This window comes from Schistosoma haematobium, chromosome 6 (assembly GCF_000699445.3).
Source record: "Schistosoma haematobium chromosome 6, whole genome shotgun sequence".
Lineage (NCBI taxonomy): Eukaryota > Metazoa > Platyhelminthes > Trematoda > Strigeidida > Schistosomatidae > Schistosoma > Schistosoma haematobium.
The window spans coordinates 20,709,066-20,723,746 of record NC_067201.1 but is presented as its reverse complement, the minus strand read 5'-3'; the positions used below and the strand labels follow the sequence as shown (position 1 = coordinate 20,723,746).

Below are 14,681 nucleotides of genomic sequence, written 5' to 3'. Positions count from 1 at the left end.
TCACGAGGAGTAGGAGTCCCATACTAGGACATAACGACCATCCATTGCTTCCAAGTTTTCAATGTTGGTCTAGCTTAGATTGACTCGTGAATTCATATCTGAAAAAGAGATTACATTATAAAACTGATCTGAAATTTCTAAAATCTAGAGAAGATTACGTAATAATTGACAGGTTAAATAGAAAATGAAGGAATGAGAAATAATGTATGGGTCAGAAATATAACAGATAAATAGTTCTTTAAGCAAAGATGGATAGTGGAATCCAGGACGCGTGTTTTGTCCTATTCGGGACTTTTCAGTTGAATGTGCCTGCAATAACAATGGGAAGATACAAGTAAAACAACACCAAGTGGATTTGACCTATTACCATTATTAAGTTATTCTCAATCTATTAGTCACAGTTTCTCACAACCAGATTTGTATATAAACTGTGTATGTCTGAAATATATGATTCGTATAGCAGATATTGATATGGATGTTTTGGACTAAACCGACTGTTAGACGAACAGCTGCTATCTCTGTGGATCAATAAGAACTCAAAATTTACTGTGTACTACTCGTACTTGTTTATCCGTCATTATCCCTGGCCATAAGAACATAACAAAAACAACAATACTAACTTGTACTAACGATTATTCATGATCATTTCAACTTCTCTCTTTTCTAGATATTTTCAAGGATTTGATTGGGCTGGTATAGTTAAACAAACACTGACTACTCCATTCAGAGTTAAAGTAAGCATATGTGTTGTCGAGTACTGTCATTATCCGAATATTATTATTATTATACTGTCATTGTTCATCACAATTTTGTTTATGGTTCTTACTTTGTGCTCATTAATGAGTGCTTCGATGAAACTAAAAACAAAATAGAAATATTATGGAAGAATGTCACTATTCAGTGCTCAGGCACACACACACACACACACACTTTTCATACGGAAAGTAAACGAATTTGTCTGATCATACTTTTGTATTTCGATTATTCTCACTTATTTGAGGCGTGTGTGTGTGTGTGTGTGTGAGAGAGAGAGAGAGAGCGAATGAGACGATTGTTGTTGTTTCTTGAGAATCATATCTGTATTTTCACGCCAAAGTTGTTTTGAATGTCACTTATTATCATGAAGTACTCTAGATACTAATACGTTTAATTGATTAATACAAAAGAAATTTTTTTGTTTTTAAGTGTTCCTATGTATTAGAAGACAGTGTTGATCTGTTGTCTTTGTTATTGTTAGATTTTTCGCTGTTTTTTTCATCGTCATGCAACATTTCATCATAATTCTTTTTAGTATAATCTTCATGGTTTCATCCATGTGTATTTTCTTTTTTCTTTCAAATCTAATTCATAGTTGAATGGACCATTGGATCATTCGAATTTCGATCGTTTCACAATGGATGAACAAGAAGCTCCAGATGAATTATCAGGATGGGATGCAAATTTTTAAAATTCATTCATAAATACGTACATACCTGTGCATGTACATCTACAGACACACACACATATACACGCTGACATTCATCTCGTCTTTCTTCTGTTTATAATTTGTTGAAAGCCAGAAAGGACCAATGAATGCATGAATGAAGTGATGAATGATTGCAGTACTGAATACAACTGTACAATTATCTTAAATTATCTTCTTATCTCTCTATCTCTTTTTCTTTCTTTCTCTCTCTCTCTCTCTCTCTTTCTTTCTTTCTTTCTTTCTTTCTCTCTCTCTCTCTCTCTCTCTCTCTCTCTCTCTTATCAATACTGTTATTTTGATCAAATGATACTGTAGATTAGTCTGTATTTAATGTGTGTGTATGTTGAGTTTTTTTTTTTACTAGATGGTCAACGTATAATACTTATCATTTAAGCTTGATGCGATCCATTTCCCCTTTTCTCTCTCTCTCTCTCTCTCTCTCTCTCTCTCTCTCTCTCTCTCTCTCTCTCTCTCTCTGTAATTATTTTCTGACATGAATTTTCAAGTATCGAATCGAATCCGTTACCAATATAGACTGTAAATTCTTGAGTATCTTCTATTACATGTATTTATGTGTAGGTCTATAAGAACTATGCCTTAGTTTGCGTGTGTGTGTGTGTGTGCATGCGTCGTGTCTGTTTTCTTTTTTTTGTTGTTGTTGGTCGACATGTCTGTATGTCTACTTTTTTTTGTTTTTTTTTATTATCTAACAATTTCATGGAAATAAGAAGAGAGTTATTTGTTTTATTTATTCATTTCTAAAAAAATTATTTACATTACATTACTGATTTCGGAGTTTTATTAATTCAATTGTTCATGAATATTGAATATAGAATAGCAACAAGAAAAGAAAGTGTGATAAGTGGATTTATTCAGAGAGATACTAAATAAATTGACCCCCCTTCCTCTTCCCCCCCATAAAAGATACAATTGTTTATACTTCTCTTTTATTGTTTTTATCAATCAGTTATTTCAACTGATTCCTGTTGTCATCATCATCATCGTCGTCGTCCTTATTTTCAGAATATATATTTTTCTTTCTTGTTATACAACACAAAATAGATGATTACTATAATGTTGAAAATATGTGCCTCATTGTTGATGTCTTCTTCCGCTTCCCTTCTTGATTTTCTCTGTTTTTCTTTTGTTTACTTCTTTGTTTTCAATTCTATTCTAAGGTGAAATAATACTGCTGTTTTGATCACTGCTGACTTGTGTTTACATGATACGTATACACACAAACACACATATACCTTTCTTTTTTTTTATAAAAAAAATGAAGAGCTTATTCATATTTATCTATTTTCTTTTGTATGTGTGTGTGTGTACATAACATTGTTTACAACACAAGAACGAAACATGAGATGATGACTGATTATAGTTGACGGTTACGATTTTATTATTCGACGAGAATGTAGATCATTATCATTGTGATTGGAATATAACAAGACATGGAATAAAACATGATTACCATTAATGCTCTGGGTTTCCTTATTCTTATTGATCATATATATATATATAGTGTATACATAGAGGAAGGGAGTGATTTTTCACAATTTTAAACATGAAATTAACAAAGTAGAATAATTCTTCTCACTAATCATTCATATCGATGCTATTGTATACTTCTATCTGGCTATATCATTATATAAGTTACATTCAGATTTTCCTATTTTGTTCTTGAATATATTTTTCTTTTGTGAAACCCTGATACAGGTAAGTAGATAGATAGGTAGGTAAATAGACATGTTTATACATATGCATGCATGAATGCCTCCGGAATCGATTCTGTCGTTTCAATTTCCTCTCTCTCTCTCTCTCTCTCTCTCTCTCTCTCTCTCTGTATGTGTATGACATAACAAAACAGATGTAAAACAAGCGGAATAAAATATACAAAAAGATTTCGATTATTCCATTGGAATGATTGATAATGATAATGTTTGTTCATCAGATGTGTTTGAATGATTTGTATAAACTCAATTATCTCAACAATATCATCTTTCCTATTATGTTTTGTTGGTGTTGTTACTGCTGTGTATTTATTATTATTTTTTCTAAATTATTTATAGCGATGATGGTCTGTGTAGGGAGTTTTCATGAACTCCCTGAACCTGTTAACATAACTACTGTGAAAAAAAGAATCATTCAGTGGTTACTTGTTTCATGAAGTATGTCGCTTTATTAGTTGGATGCTCTTTTATCTGCGTTGATTTTTTCCCTATTCGCCTTCTTTTTTGTTTGTTTGTTTGTTAACAATTCACTTTACATTGGATTTGATTAGTGTTATTATTGTTATTGGTGTGTTAATAGTTTCTTTTGGTCATCGATTTATTCAAGTGATTCAATACTACTACTACTACTGCTGTTTTGTTAGTAGTAATTAACGTTCTGCTGTTATAACTTTTAATTAAATGATGTGTGTTGTATATTCAAATTTTAATCGATTCTTTTTCCTCTTTTTCTCCTTTTCGAACTAACTATCATCTTGTTCACTAATGTTTACACAGTTTTGTTGTTGTTGTTGTGTACTTCTATTTTTCATTCTAATTACAGGAGGTGAATGGGAACAATGAAGTATGTGATGAACCCTCTTGTTTGTTTTTTTTACTCAGTTTTCTTTTTTCAACTGTTTTTAATTTTTTCTAAAAAATTTTTTCTTTATTCATTTACATGAGAGGATTGAACATGATGTCCCTAGTTTATTCACTCATTCACTTCATTAACTCTCTTTCTGTGTATTTGGATAAAAATTCAATAATCCTATTTCATCATTCATACTATAAAGAGGTAATGACATCTTGTCATCATATAAATAAAATTAATAATAAATAGTGGAATAATTAATTATGAATAAATAAAATTAATACAGTTTTGTTTTACAATTTATGATAGTTGTTTATGTTATACATTGTGGCTATGGTACCCCTATTAAGATATGATGTAATGATACCGACAATTAGAGAACACTGAATTATCGACCGGATCAATGATGCATAAAACCTGTACGAACAGTCTGGAATCCTTATCAGTTCTTCTTCTTGCCTAGCCCTGACTGCCTGTAGAGTCCAGAACACCAATCTCAGCCTCTGCGATAGGAATCATGTATGCCAAAAATACTGGGGTTTGTATACTAACCAAACAGATCACATCGTACCATAAAATAGAAAATACACATTTATACAAGATCTAGCCATAAGTGGCTGTCAGTGCGGAAGACTGTAATTAATAGACTGGGTATAACTAAAGATTGGTAAATGATATAATACTATCCACTTGGTATCGTTTGGCTTGTATCTTCCCATTGAGGTTTAAGACTGCAATTGATTAGTCAAACAATACCAAGTGGATTTAAATTCACCCCATTGCATAAGCAAGTGGCTATCAAGACTCAGTAGCTGAGTGGATAACGCGATGGCGTTTCAGGCGAATGGTACTGGGTTCGAGTCCAAGGGTGAACACCAACTCTGAGATGCAGGTACATCCAGCTGATGAGTCCCAAATAGGATGAAACGCATATCCTGGATTCCACTGCTAGCCACTATCCATCATTGCTTACAAAATGGTATAATAATAGTTCATAGGTCAAAATAAAGCTTATGATAAGAGGAACACGAATATGAATAGTTTAGTCATTTAACAATTATACAATAGAAATGTACGCATAGTATTAGTCGATAAATGGATCCCAAAAGTTACCATTCATTATTCTCATCGGGATATAACAGTTTATTCGGTACAATATTGAAGCTAGATGTTTAAAGGTTAGGTTAATCGTTTGGCTACGAAATCGACCAGAGTTCCCGAGTTCGATCTCTGTTGGTGTTGTAGTTATGCGTTTTTGAAGCGTCTCATATTAGCGCGAAACAGTCTTCCGATATTTTGTGATTTTTATTGATTGTTAAATTAAGATCATTTCATTATGTAAACATTTTCAATAGTAATAAGGATAAATTGAGATGATTATAAAAACTTTTGAACAAATCGTTTCATCATAATTGAGCGCTGAGTTAGTATAAAAGATTGAAAAGCAAACTATATTTGTAAAAATCAAAATAACTCCAGTGTTTCACTTGGGATTCAGATTCAATCTTTAGCAAAATAACCAAACATTTAAATGATCGAATATAAACAGAATTTGATAGTTGAATTCATGAGACAATTGAAGCTAGATCACCATGGAAAATCTGGAAGCACTGAACAGCCGTTTCGTCGTAGTTTGGGAATCGTCATTGACAGTGCACATCCACAATCCCGCCTCGCGAGATTCGATCACGGGACCTATCGGTCTCGCGCACGCGAGCGCCTAACCACTAGACCATTGAATCAGCTTCTAACTGTGTTAATGTCTAACTTCAACTAATCCACGAAATTGAGCGACACATCCACCATTGTCATCAGTGAGTGAGTTACTATCTCATAACAGACCTGGTTGAACTCCATTGGTCACTGCTTCTCAATAAAATTCCATGAACTACCTGTTGGAAACCGTCACTAGTGAGCATATGTTGACTAATATCAGAAGGGGATTTTGTGGATATTATAGTAATTTTAATAGTTGACATCATGAGTCAATTGTAGATAGACCACCATGGAATACCTGAAAGCGCAACCATAAACTGTGCATGAAATAAATTGTCCAATCATATTGGTAATGTCATTTGATGTAAAATGTGCAGATATTACGGTAAGATAAAAAGTATCTCTACTTCTTTGAAGATCTGATGTGTGGCGAATCACTGATAATATATATAGGTTCACTGATGAAATTATACTTTCTAACAGGTTCTAAATCAAGTTTGTCACAGCCTACATAAAAAATGAGAATACATCAGTACTAATTTGTGTTGTGTTAAACGTGTTAACTGTTCATTGCATAACATTTAATCTGTGAACGCTATTTGTGTTCCATAATTTTGACATTTGGTGAAGAAACTTGAATAACAATGCCGAGCGGAGTGTCGAAGTTATCTTAATAATACAATCAGTGCCTGATTTAATTCTCCCACTAGTTTAGATACTCTATCGATATTTTATATACAAACTGGATCATGCTATATTAGATACACAATTCTCAACCAAAAATAAGTAACCAGCGTATAGGCTAGACAATACTTTATTCAACAGAATTACGAGTAGTCTACACAGTGAATTCAGAGTAGAAATCAATAGTGGGAAGGAAATCATATTAAACAGTCAGTAAACTAAGTGTCGGTTTGTCCATGCTCAGTGGCTAATTAAATCTTAGCAACATATCACTCTTTAATGCCTTTTTAGACATAACTGTGTTCTCTATTGATCGACAAAGGAAACCTGATTACTTTTTATCATAACGCTCATTTTTCTTCGTCTTTACGAATGAAACGTTAATTCGCCATAGACGAATATCTACACCATATTCCCTCCTAGTGTCTATTCTACAGCACTTCAACACAACTCAGATTAAGAGCACATGATTAGCCTGACTTTTCACACCAAAAGCCAACAACAACCCGACACAATCAATAATAGTAATAAGGATAGGAGAATATATAACTAAGCAAACAACCAAGCATTATCATTCTCTCGCCTACACATCACCTCCCTCGCGAAGTTTATTCATATGACTTCACTTTTGGGTTTATTTGAAAAAAAACCCTCGTTCGTTTCCATTCAGTTGATGATCTTCGGATAGCTTCTGATTTTTAGCTCATTTCAACTTGTGGTGGTGGTGAAATAACAGATGTATTACATAATATTTCCATTGGCAAAGGTTTGGTTTTTTAGACAACTCACTAACATATTTTCTACCTTTCAGTTGATTTATATGTCTGATAATTAGTGTATTTTCAACCGTCACTTTATACAATACCTTCCCACGTTTTTTTTTGTTTTTAATACACCTAAGTATCTATTTTGGTTTTCCTGGCTAGAAATCATGTGCATAAACTAAGTCACCTGCTTCAAAATTCTAGAATTTTCAGAAAATTCCCTTATTTTTTTGGTAATCTATAGGGTTTAAAACATAGAAAAACGTCCTAATTTGTCGGCGAAATATTATTTCAATTGAGTGATATTCCATTTTGATATTTTGAACTAGGTGTAATTCTATAAGAAACTGTTGCAGAGTTTTTTCTAGGTTATCTTCTTCTTCCATCTTTAAGAGAGTTCGCTTAAGAATGTCAACAAATTTTTTTACTTGCCTATTTGATTGAGGTTGATACATTGAGGTTATATCCTGTTCAATTTCATTTTGTTTACAGAAATCTGCAAACTCTGACAATGTAAATTGTGTTTCATTTCCTGAAACCAAAACATTAGGTGTTCCAAACCTATCAAATAGTTGTCTGAGACGTATCAGCGTTTCAGATGTAGACATTCTTCGTGCAGGCCATGCAGAGTATGAATCTACCACCACCAAAAAAATATTGTCTGTTTATTGGTCCAGTGTAATCGATGTGTACTCGGACCCAAGGCTTATTCGTCTCTGGCCATAGATGGGTTTCTACTTTCGGTGTATTCAACCAATTCAACCTATCTAATCAATACCTAATAAGTTGGTATGATAGTTCCCAGAAGTATAACATTTGTCAGTGTTATTCTTATCACCCAATGTGAGAGGTAGCTGCATTTCTCCAAGAGGAGTAATATTGGTTCCTGTGGCACGCTTAGCATTATAATATGTTGGTTGGATTTGAGGTCGACCAAGTTTTATCCAATTTTCCCTAGAAATTAATGTTGTAGCAGACCCCGTATGAACTTACAGTTTAACGGGTTTACCACTAATAAAGACAAATACGTACTTCCTTTTAGATGAGAATTGAGCACTTTTTGTGGTTATAACGACATTTGAGTTATATGGTATCTCTTTTGATGTCCGCGTCTTGTTTCCCCTACGGAACTTATGCTGACGGTCGATTTGATCCTACAACATACTTGAGCATGGCCATATCTACCACATTGAAAACAAACTCTTTTTTCAAAATAGCAAACATTAGCAGAATGATACTCACCGCATCGCCAACAAGACGTTTGGCGTTTCACTTGATTTAGGATTCTCTGGGAGAACATACCCTTATTCCCATTAAAAGATTCCCGCAAAGCACTAACTTCCACGTGTTCACTGTTCCTTTCTACGAGGTTTGTATCACACTTTAAATGCAACATTCTTCAACATTCCTCAAATACGGATTGCGGACTGATATTGGAATGTTTTTCGTTTCTCGCTAAAATCTGTGTTCTGATGTCTGCATCTACTGAAGATTGTAACCTACAGACAAAAATAAGGCATTTAAACTTATCTGAGGACATTTTCTGTAGCCGGGACTGCTCCTAATCCCGGATCACGGTGCTTGCATACGTCGTATAATCATCCTGTGTTTTTCTTTTACCAGCTGCAGACAGTGGTATTTAGTGTGAAAAATTGATGATTGTTCCCCAGATATACGTATCAGGCAGTGTACTGTTTTTCTGAAGGTTATGGTGGCTGGCTTCTTTGGGATAATAAAATTACAGAACTTTTCATGTTCAGAAACTTCGAGCTTTTGTAGTAATAATCTTAGTTTACAACCTTTGTTCCACTTTTTACAATCATCAACACACAAATCCTTATGGCGCTTAAACCACGCCTCAAAAGTAATCCCACTTTCTGGATCAAATCTAAATTCATTTATCAAATTCTCAATAGAATCCGAAGTCATAGATACCTGAGTTTTTGAGGACAATGACATATTCCTAACCAACAATTCAACAAAAGCATTATTCCGTTGTAATAAAGATTTCAGATCATTAATTTTATTGTTATAAAATCCATATATAGGCGTAGATCCGTCTTAACCACCGTCACCACTATTATAACTTGTATCAACAAAGTCTGGTAATGCTCACAAATTAAAATGTTACAACTAGTGTTGACAGTTTCAAACTCCGATTATGTATATACTTCACAATCGATTGATCACGGGGTGGTGATCAATGTCACGTGTGTCAAGTCCTTCATATTGCAGATCGAATTCTCTCGATCAAGTTGTCATTTGGCCACTAGTCTAGGTGACTCGACATTGCGTGCGCTATATTGAGATAGAGTGATGGTTGGCAATAGTCAACAGGAAATCCTGGACCCGGGTTTCGTGCTATTTAACACTCGTCAGCAAGGGAACTGATGCTCCCTGACGGACCCGATCCCGTGTCACCCAGCTTCACAGTCAGAGACGTTACCAGTTCTCTCAAGATTACAAGTACACCTTGTCGACGAGTGCCATATAGCACGAAACACGGGTCCAGGGTTTCCTGCTGACTACCTCCAACCACCATTCTATGTATATACTTCGTTAGAAAAAAAACAGGATTTGTGTTATTTCAAAAGTTTAACACTTAAAAATAGGCATTAAAAACATGGTTAGTTCGTAATTTTCCACGGAACTAACTTGGACTTAGTAAATACAATATGGATAGACAAGATATGTAACTACAAGTTGATTATATTTATGATATGAATCTAACACTAAGATTTTTAAGATAGGTTTCATTCTATTTCGGACTCGTCTATCACATATACACGTGAATATCACTTTGCAATACAGTTGTATCCAGTTGACAACCGTCTTAGACTTCACTATTAATCAATATCTAAAATAATAATAATAACGATAATAATCATTACAGCTCATTCGTATTGGTTGTTTGAATTTTCCCATTGATGTATAAATCTACAATTGACTAGTCTCTTTTACCATATAAACATCATTTGCGGATCATCTCGATATTCTTGCCATTAAAATACAAGTATTATAAGCAGAGATGACTAGTAGCTAGTAATGGAATCCAAGATGCTCGTTTCATCCTGCTTGGAACTCATCAGCTGGATATACTTACTAGTAGGAAAAAACGCATGTTCTCAATTTCCCTGCTAGCCATTATCGATTTCTGTTAATAATTAAATATTATTATTATAATCAGAGAGGGGTTTTGTGGATATTATAGTAAGTTAATAGTTGAATTTATGAGTCAATTGAAACCAAACCATCATGGAAAATCTGGAAACATTGAATGACCATCTTGCACTAGTATGGGACTCCTCCCTGGCAGTGCACGATCCCGCCCTGCGAGATTAGAACACAGCACCTATTGGTCTCGCGCACAATCGCTTAAACTCTAGACCATTGAGTCAGCAACCAACAGTGTTAATGTCTAACTTCAACCAATTCACGAAATTGCACCAGCGTCCACCATTGTCATCAGTGAGTTACTATCTCAAAACAGATCCGGTTGAACTCGATTGGTCACAGCTTCTCACTAGAACTCTATGAACTACCTCATGGAGACCGTCACTAGTGAGGATATGATGATTATAATCAAAGAGGGGTTTTGTGGATGTTATATTATTATTCTTATTGTCCAACTCTACTCTCAGTATACAATAAATAATAGTGAAGAGAAATTTTTGCCTTTAGGGAAATAACGTTTCCCCCCTCCGTGATTTAACCAGGAAGAATGTAAGAAAATCTATATTTTTATAGTGTGAATAATGAACTGTCTTTCAATACATTTTACATATCATTATTATTATTATTATTATTATTATTAAATTATTCGAAAAAAATGAGATAGATGATTGAAATGAAATTTGGTAACTGTCAGTCTATCAATTGACTACTATAATGTCCACAAAAGCCCCTTCTAATACTAATCAACATATGCTCATTAGTGACGGTCTCCAAGGGGTATTTCTTGGAGTTCCAGTGAAAAGCCGTGACCAGTGTAGTTCAACCGGATCTTCTGTGAGATAATAACTCATTGAAGACAACGGTGGTTGTGTCACTAAATTTCGTGGATTAGTTGAAGTTAGACATTAACACTGTTGGATACCGGCCGGCTCAGTTGTCTAGAGTTTAAGCGTTTGCGTGGGAGACCAATAGGTCCTGTGTTCGAATCCAGCGAGGCGGGATCATGGATGCGCACTGCCAAAGAGGAGTCTCAGAATAGAACGAAATACACCGTCTAGTGCTTTCAAGTTTCCCATGGTGATCTAATTTCAGTTGACTCATGATCTCAACTATTAAATGATTACTATAATATCCAAAAAACTCCTTTTAATATCAATTAATTATCATCTATGTAGGACTTGATTCGATTGGCCATAACATGAATATAAGAAAACAAAAAAAAACATCGAAATAATGTAGTAGCAGTGGTGACAGCAAGACTGAACATTGGAAATATGGTTCTAAAAAATAGGGTGGAGAGGTCTCTTTTTGTTGAAAATTGAAATTAGGTTTACAATTAGAGTTATAGATCAAATATATTATGCAGATCTCGTGGAGGACGTCGGCAACATTTGTTTTTTTGAGGGGGGAATGATTATGAGTGGTAGTCCAATTGACAACTGCTAATCAGGATGAAATTCATATCCTGAATGCTATTGCTAGCCACCATCTATCTCTGCTTATAGCAGTGGTAACTGAAGTCAATGACTAGTTTAGGAGTTTTTGTGTATGTTTTGTTTCTAAAAATTAGAAAATACTCACAAGTTAACTAGATATTCGACAGAAATTTTGTTGTAATCTTTTACAATCATCAGATATATGATGTTGAGTAAGGTGAGTATTCTTATTGTTAATAATAAATATAATTTTGTTTGTTATATCCTAATGAGTAAAAGAATGTTTCGTGACTTGACATAAGTCACCTCTTCAGATTAAATAAATAATCGACCATTAAATTAACACAAGTTTAAGTGGTACAAATGGACTTGTATTAATTTAATGTTCAGTTATTTATTTACTCTGAAGAGGTGACTTACATCAAGTCACGAAACATTTTACTACTCATTAGGATATAACAAAAAAAATTATATTTATTATTAAAGCTTTCTATTCAATACTCAATTTATTTGAAACTATCATAACTAACCATGGCATTGTTACTTATATTCTTCTTGTTATTATTGTTATTATGATTTGTAGTAGATGTTGTTCAATATAGTAATAATCGCTCAGTGAAACCATCTAGCTTAGAGAATGTAACATTATCACAAAGCTCATCAATAGAGTGCACAATTTTCTTGTGAAAAAAAAGAGAAGGAAACAGATTAATAAGAAGTTCACTAATCGAACACCTTGAGAACAGAGATCATTCAATCAAGACGCATTCTGTGTTCGAAGTCATCTACGAGATAAGTAGAAGTTTTCTGAAGACAATTATATTGTATCTTCTTAGCATTGCCGAAGCAATAGCCATACATCTGGAAAAACCAGAATTATGTGTCCAAAAGAGATTGGTACAACCTCTTCTTCTACCGTTGTGTTAATGTCTTATGATTTTTTTTTCATACTCTTCTTCCGTTATATAGCCCTCTATTTCCTCTTCCATCTTCTCATTGAATCTTCTACCCCCAACTGGTTTATTTCTGTTTTCACGATCCTCCTGATTACATTTAATCTCAATTTCAACATCCTTTCCCAATGATAATTTCCCCATCTATTTTTTGATGAATGTTTAAGATATTTACAGTTAAACGATTATTAACTAAGTGGATAACGCAATGGCGTTTGAAGCGAACGGTACTAGATTCGAGTGTCAGAGTGAAAATCAACTCTAAGATGCAGGTGCATCCAGTTGACGATTCCCAAATAGAACGAAACGCGCATCAAACTGGATTACACTGCTAGCCACTATCCATCTTCGCTTATAAAGCTTGTGACCTAAGGTAATATCGAGGGAATCCGCACAGGATGCACATATGCCAACAAGAGACTGATCAGTTGCAGTCCTAAATAACAATGGGAAGATACAAGTAAAACAACACCAAGTGAATTAGTTCCCCTGTTTATAAAAACTTTTTAATACCTTTGTTTATTCTACCTCACTGTCACCATGTCTAGTTTAAATTTATTATCATTGTTATTATAATTATTGTCATCCTGAGAAAAAAACATAAGAATATATATTCGAGATTGTATGGGTTTGAAAATGAATTCGCCGAAAAGACATTTAACAAAATACAATGAATCTATCGTATGTTGAAATGAGCATTTTTGTTTATTTAAACACATATTCATTTGTACAAGGAAGCACCAAATAGATATGTGCCACATAAACCCTCCGATTTGTGTGAGGGCTGTGATACTGCCCAGGTGCTCAAACAGAAACAAGCGGTTTCCTTAAGGGGCCATATCCTGAGCCTTCGACCTGAAGGTCTGATCCACAAAGCAGTGGAGCAACGTCAGGAGATGCCGTTCCATGGTAGCCGATGACCAACAATAGGTTTATATGCCACTTGTTCTTTCAGGATACTGGAACTCAAGTGCACCATTGATTTGGAGTCAGGGTTTTCCAACTCTCCTAGATTGATCCTCCGTACCCATCAACCCGGTTAAATCGCCAAAGACTCGCTTTACGTCCTGTCAATTTCGTAAATAACACTTTGGTTGTGCGAAGGCAATGAGTAGGACTTTCCTGTATGTGGCCATGTGAGAGCATTTCAAGAGGTAGAGCTGATTCTCCCCACTCTCGGCCGTACCAGGAAATTTGGGGGCAAATGATTGTAAGTTAATTCAAAACCTTTTTATTTCAAAATTATAGCATTAATTGAAGGAAATTAACTCAAAATTATTTTATAGTGTAAACAAATGAAATATAAATAATAACCAAGTAACTAACATGTTATATAATAAATTAATGTCATATATTCCATTGACATCACTAACTGATCAAAGTTCTAGTGAAAAGCCATGAAGTTAAACCGTATGGGGTGTTGAGAACTTATCCATGAAAGATAATGGCAGACAAACCAGTAATATCATGAACTTATTAAAGTTAGTCTTGTGCATCAATGGATACCAGCTCATGAGTCCAATGATTAAGCGTTTGTGCAAGGGACCGAAGATCCTGAAGTTTGGTCCCCAGCTATGTGGTGAGAAGTCTCAACATTAGGACAAAACAACTATCCAATACTTCCAGGTTTTTCATTTTTGTTTAACTTCGATCAGTTCAAGATTTCAACGAAATCCAACAACTACCATAAACCTATTCTGACAATGTTATATATGTAAAGTTATCAAGACAATCCTTAAGTCTAATATATAAGGCAATTGAAATACAATCTTTCTAGACGATTTCTAGATACACACAACCATCAGTTATCATCATAAATGTTTTCTATCAGTGATGATAATTAGACACATCTAAGAAATAATTATAAACGTACGACTGATAGGTATCAGCAAATTACATCCATTAT

At 34.2% G+C, this 14,681-nt stretch overlaps 1 protein-coding gene across 2 annotated transcripts in view; it reads left to right on the top strand.

Annotated features, from left to right (window-relative positions):
• Nucleotides 1-12,044, top strand: part of PKG21D_1 (cGMP-dependent protein kinase, isozyme 1) — a 128,240-nt gene extending 116,196 nt beyond the window's left edge. For both annotated transcript variants that reach the window (XM_051217099.1, XM_051217098.1), the window contains 2 exons: nt 668-734; nt 1,352-12,044. In XM_051217099.1, coding sequence (XP_051065734.1) covers nt 668-734; nt 1,352-1,447 — 163 coding nt within the window. In that variant the 3' untranslated portion in view covers nt 1,448-12,044. The remainder of the gene's footprint in view (nt 1-667; nt 735-1,351) is intronic.
• Nucleotides 12,045-14,681: the final 2,637 nt, after the last annotated feature.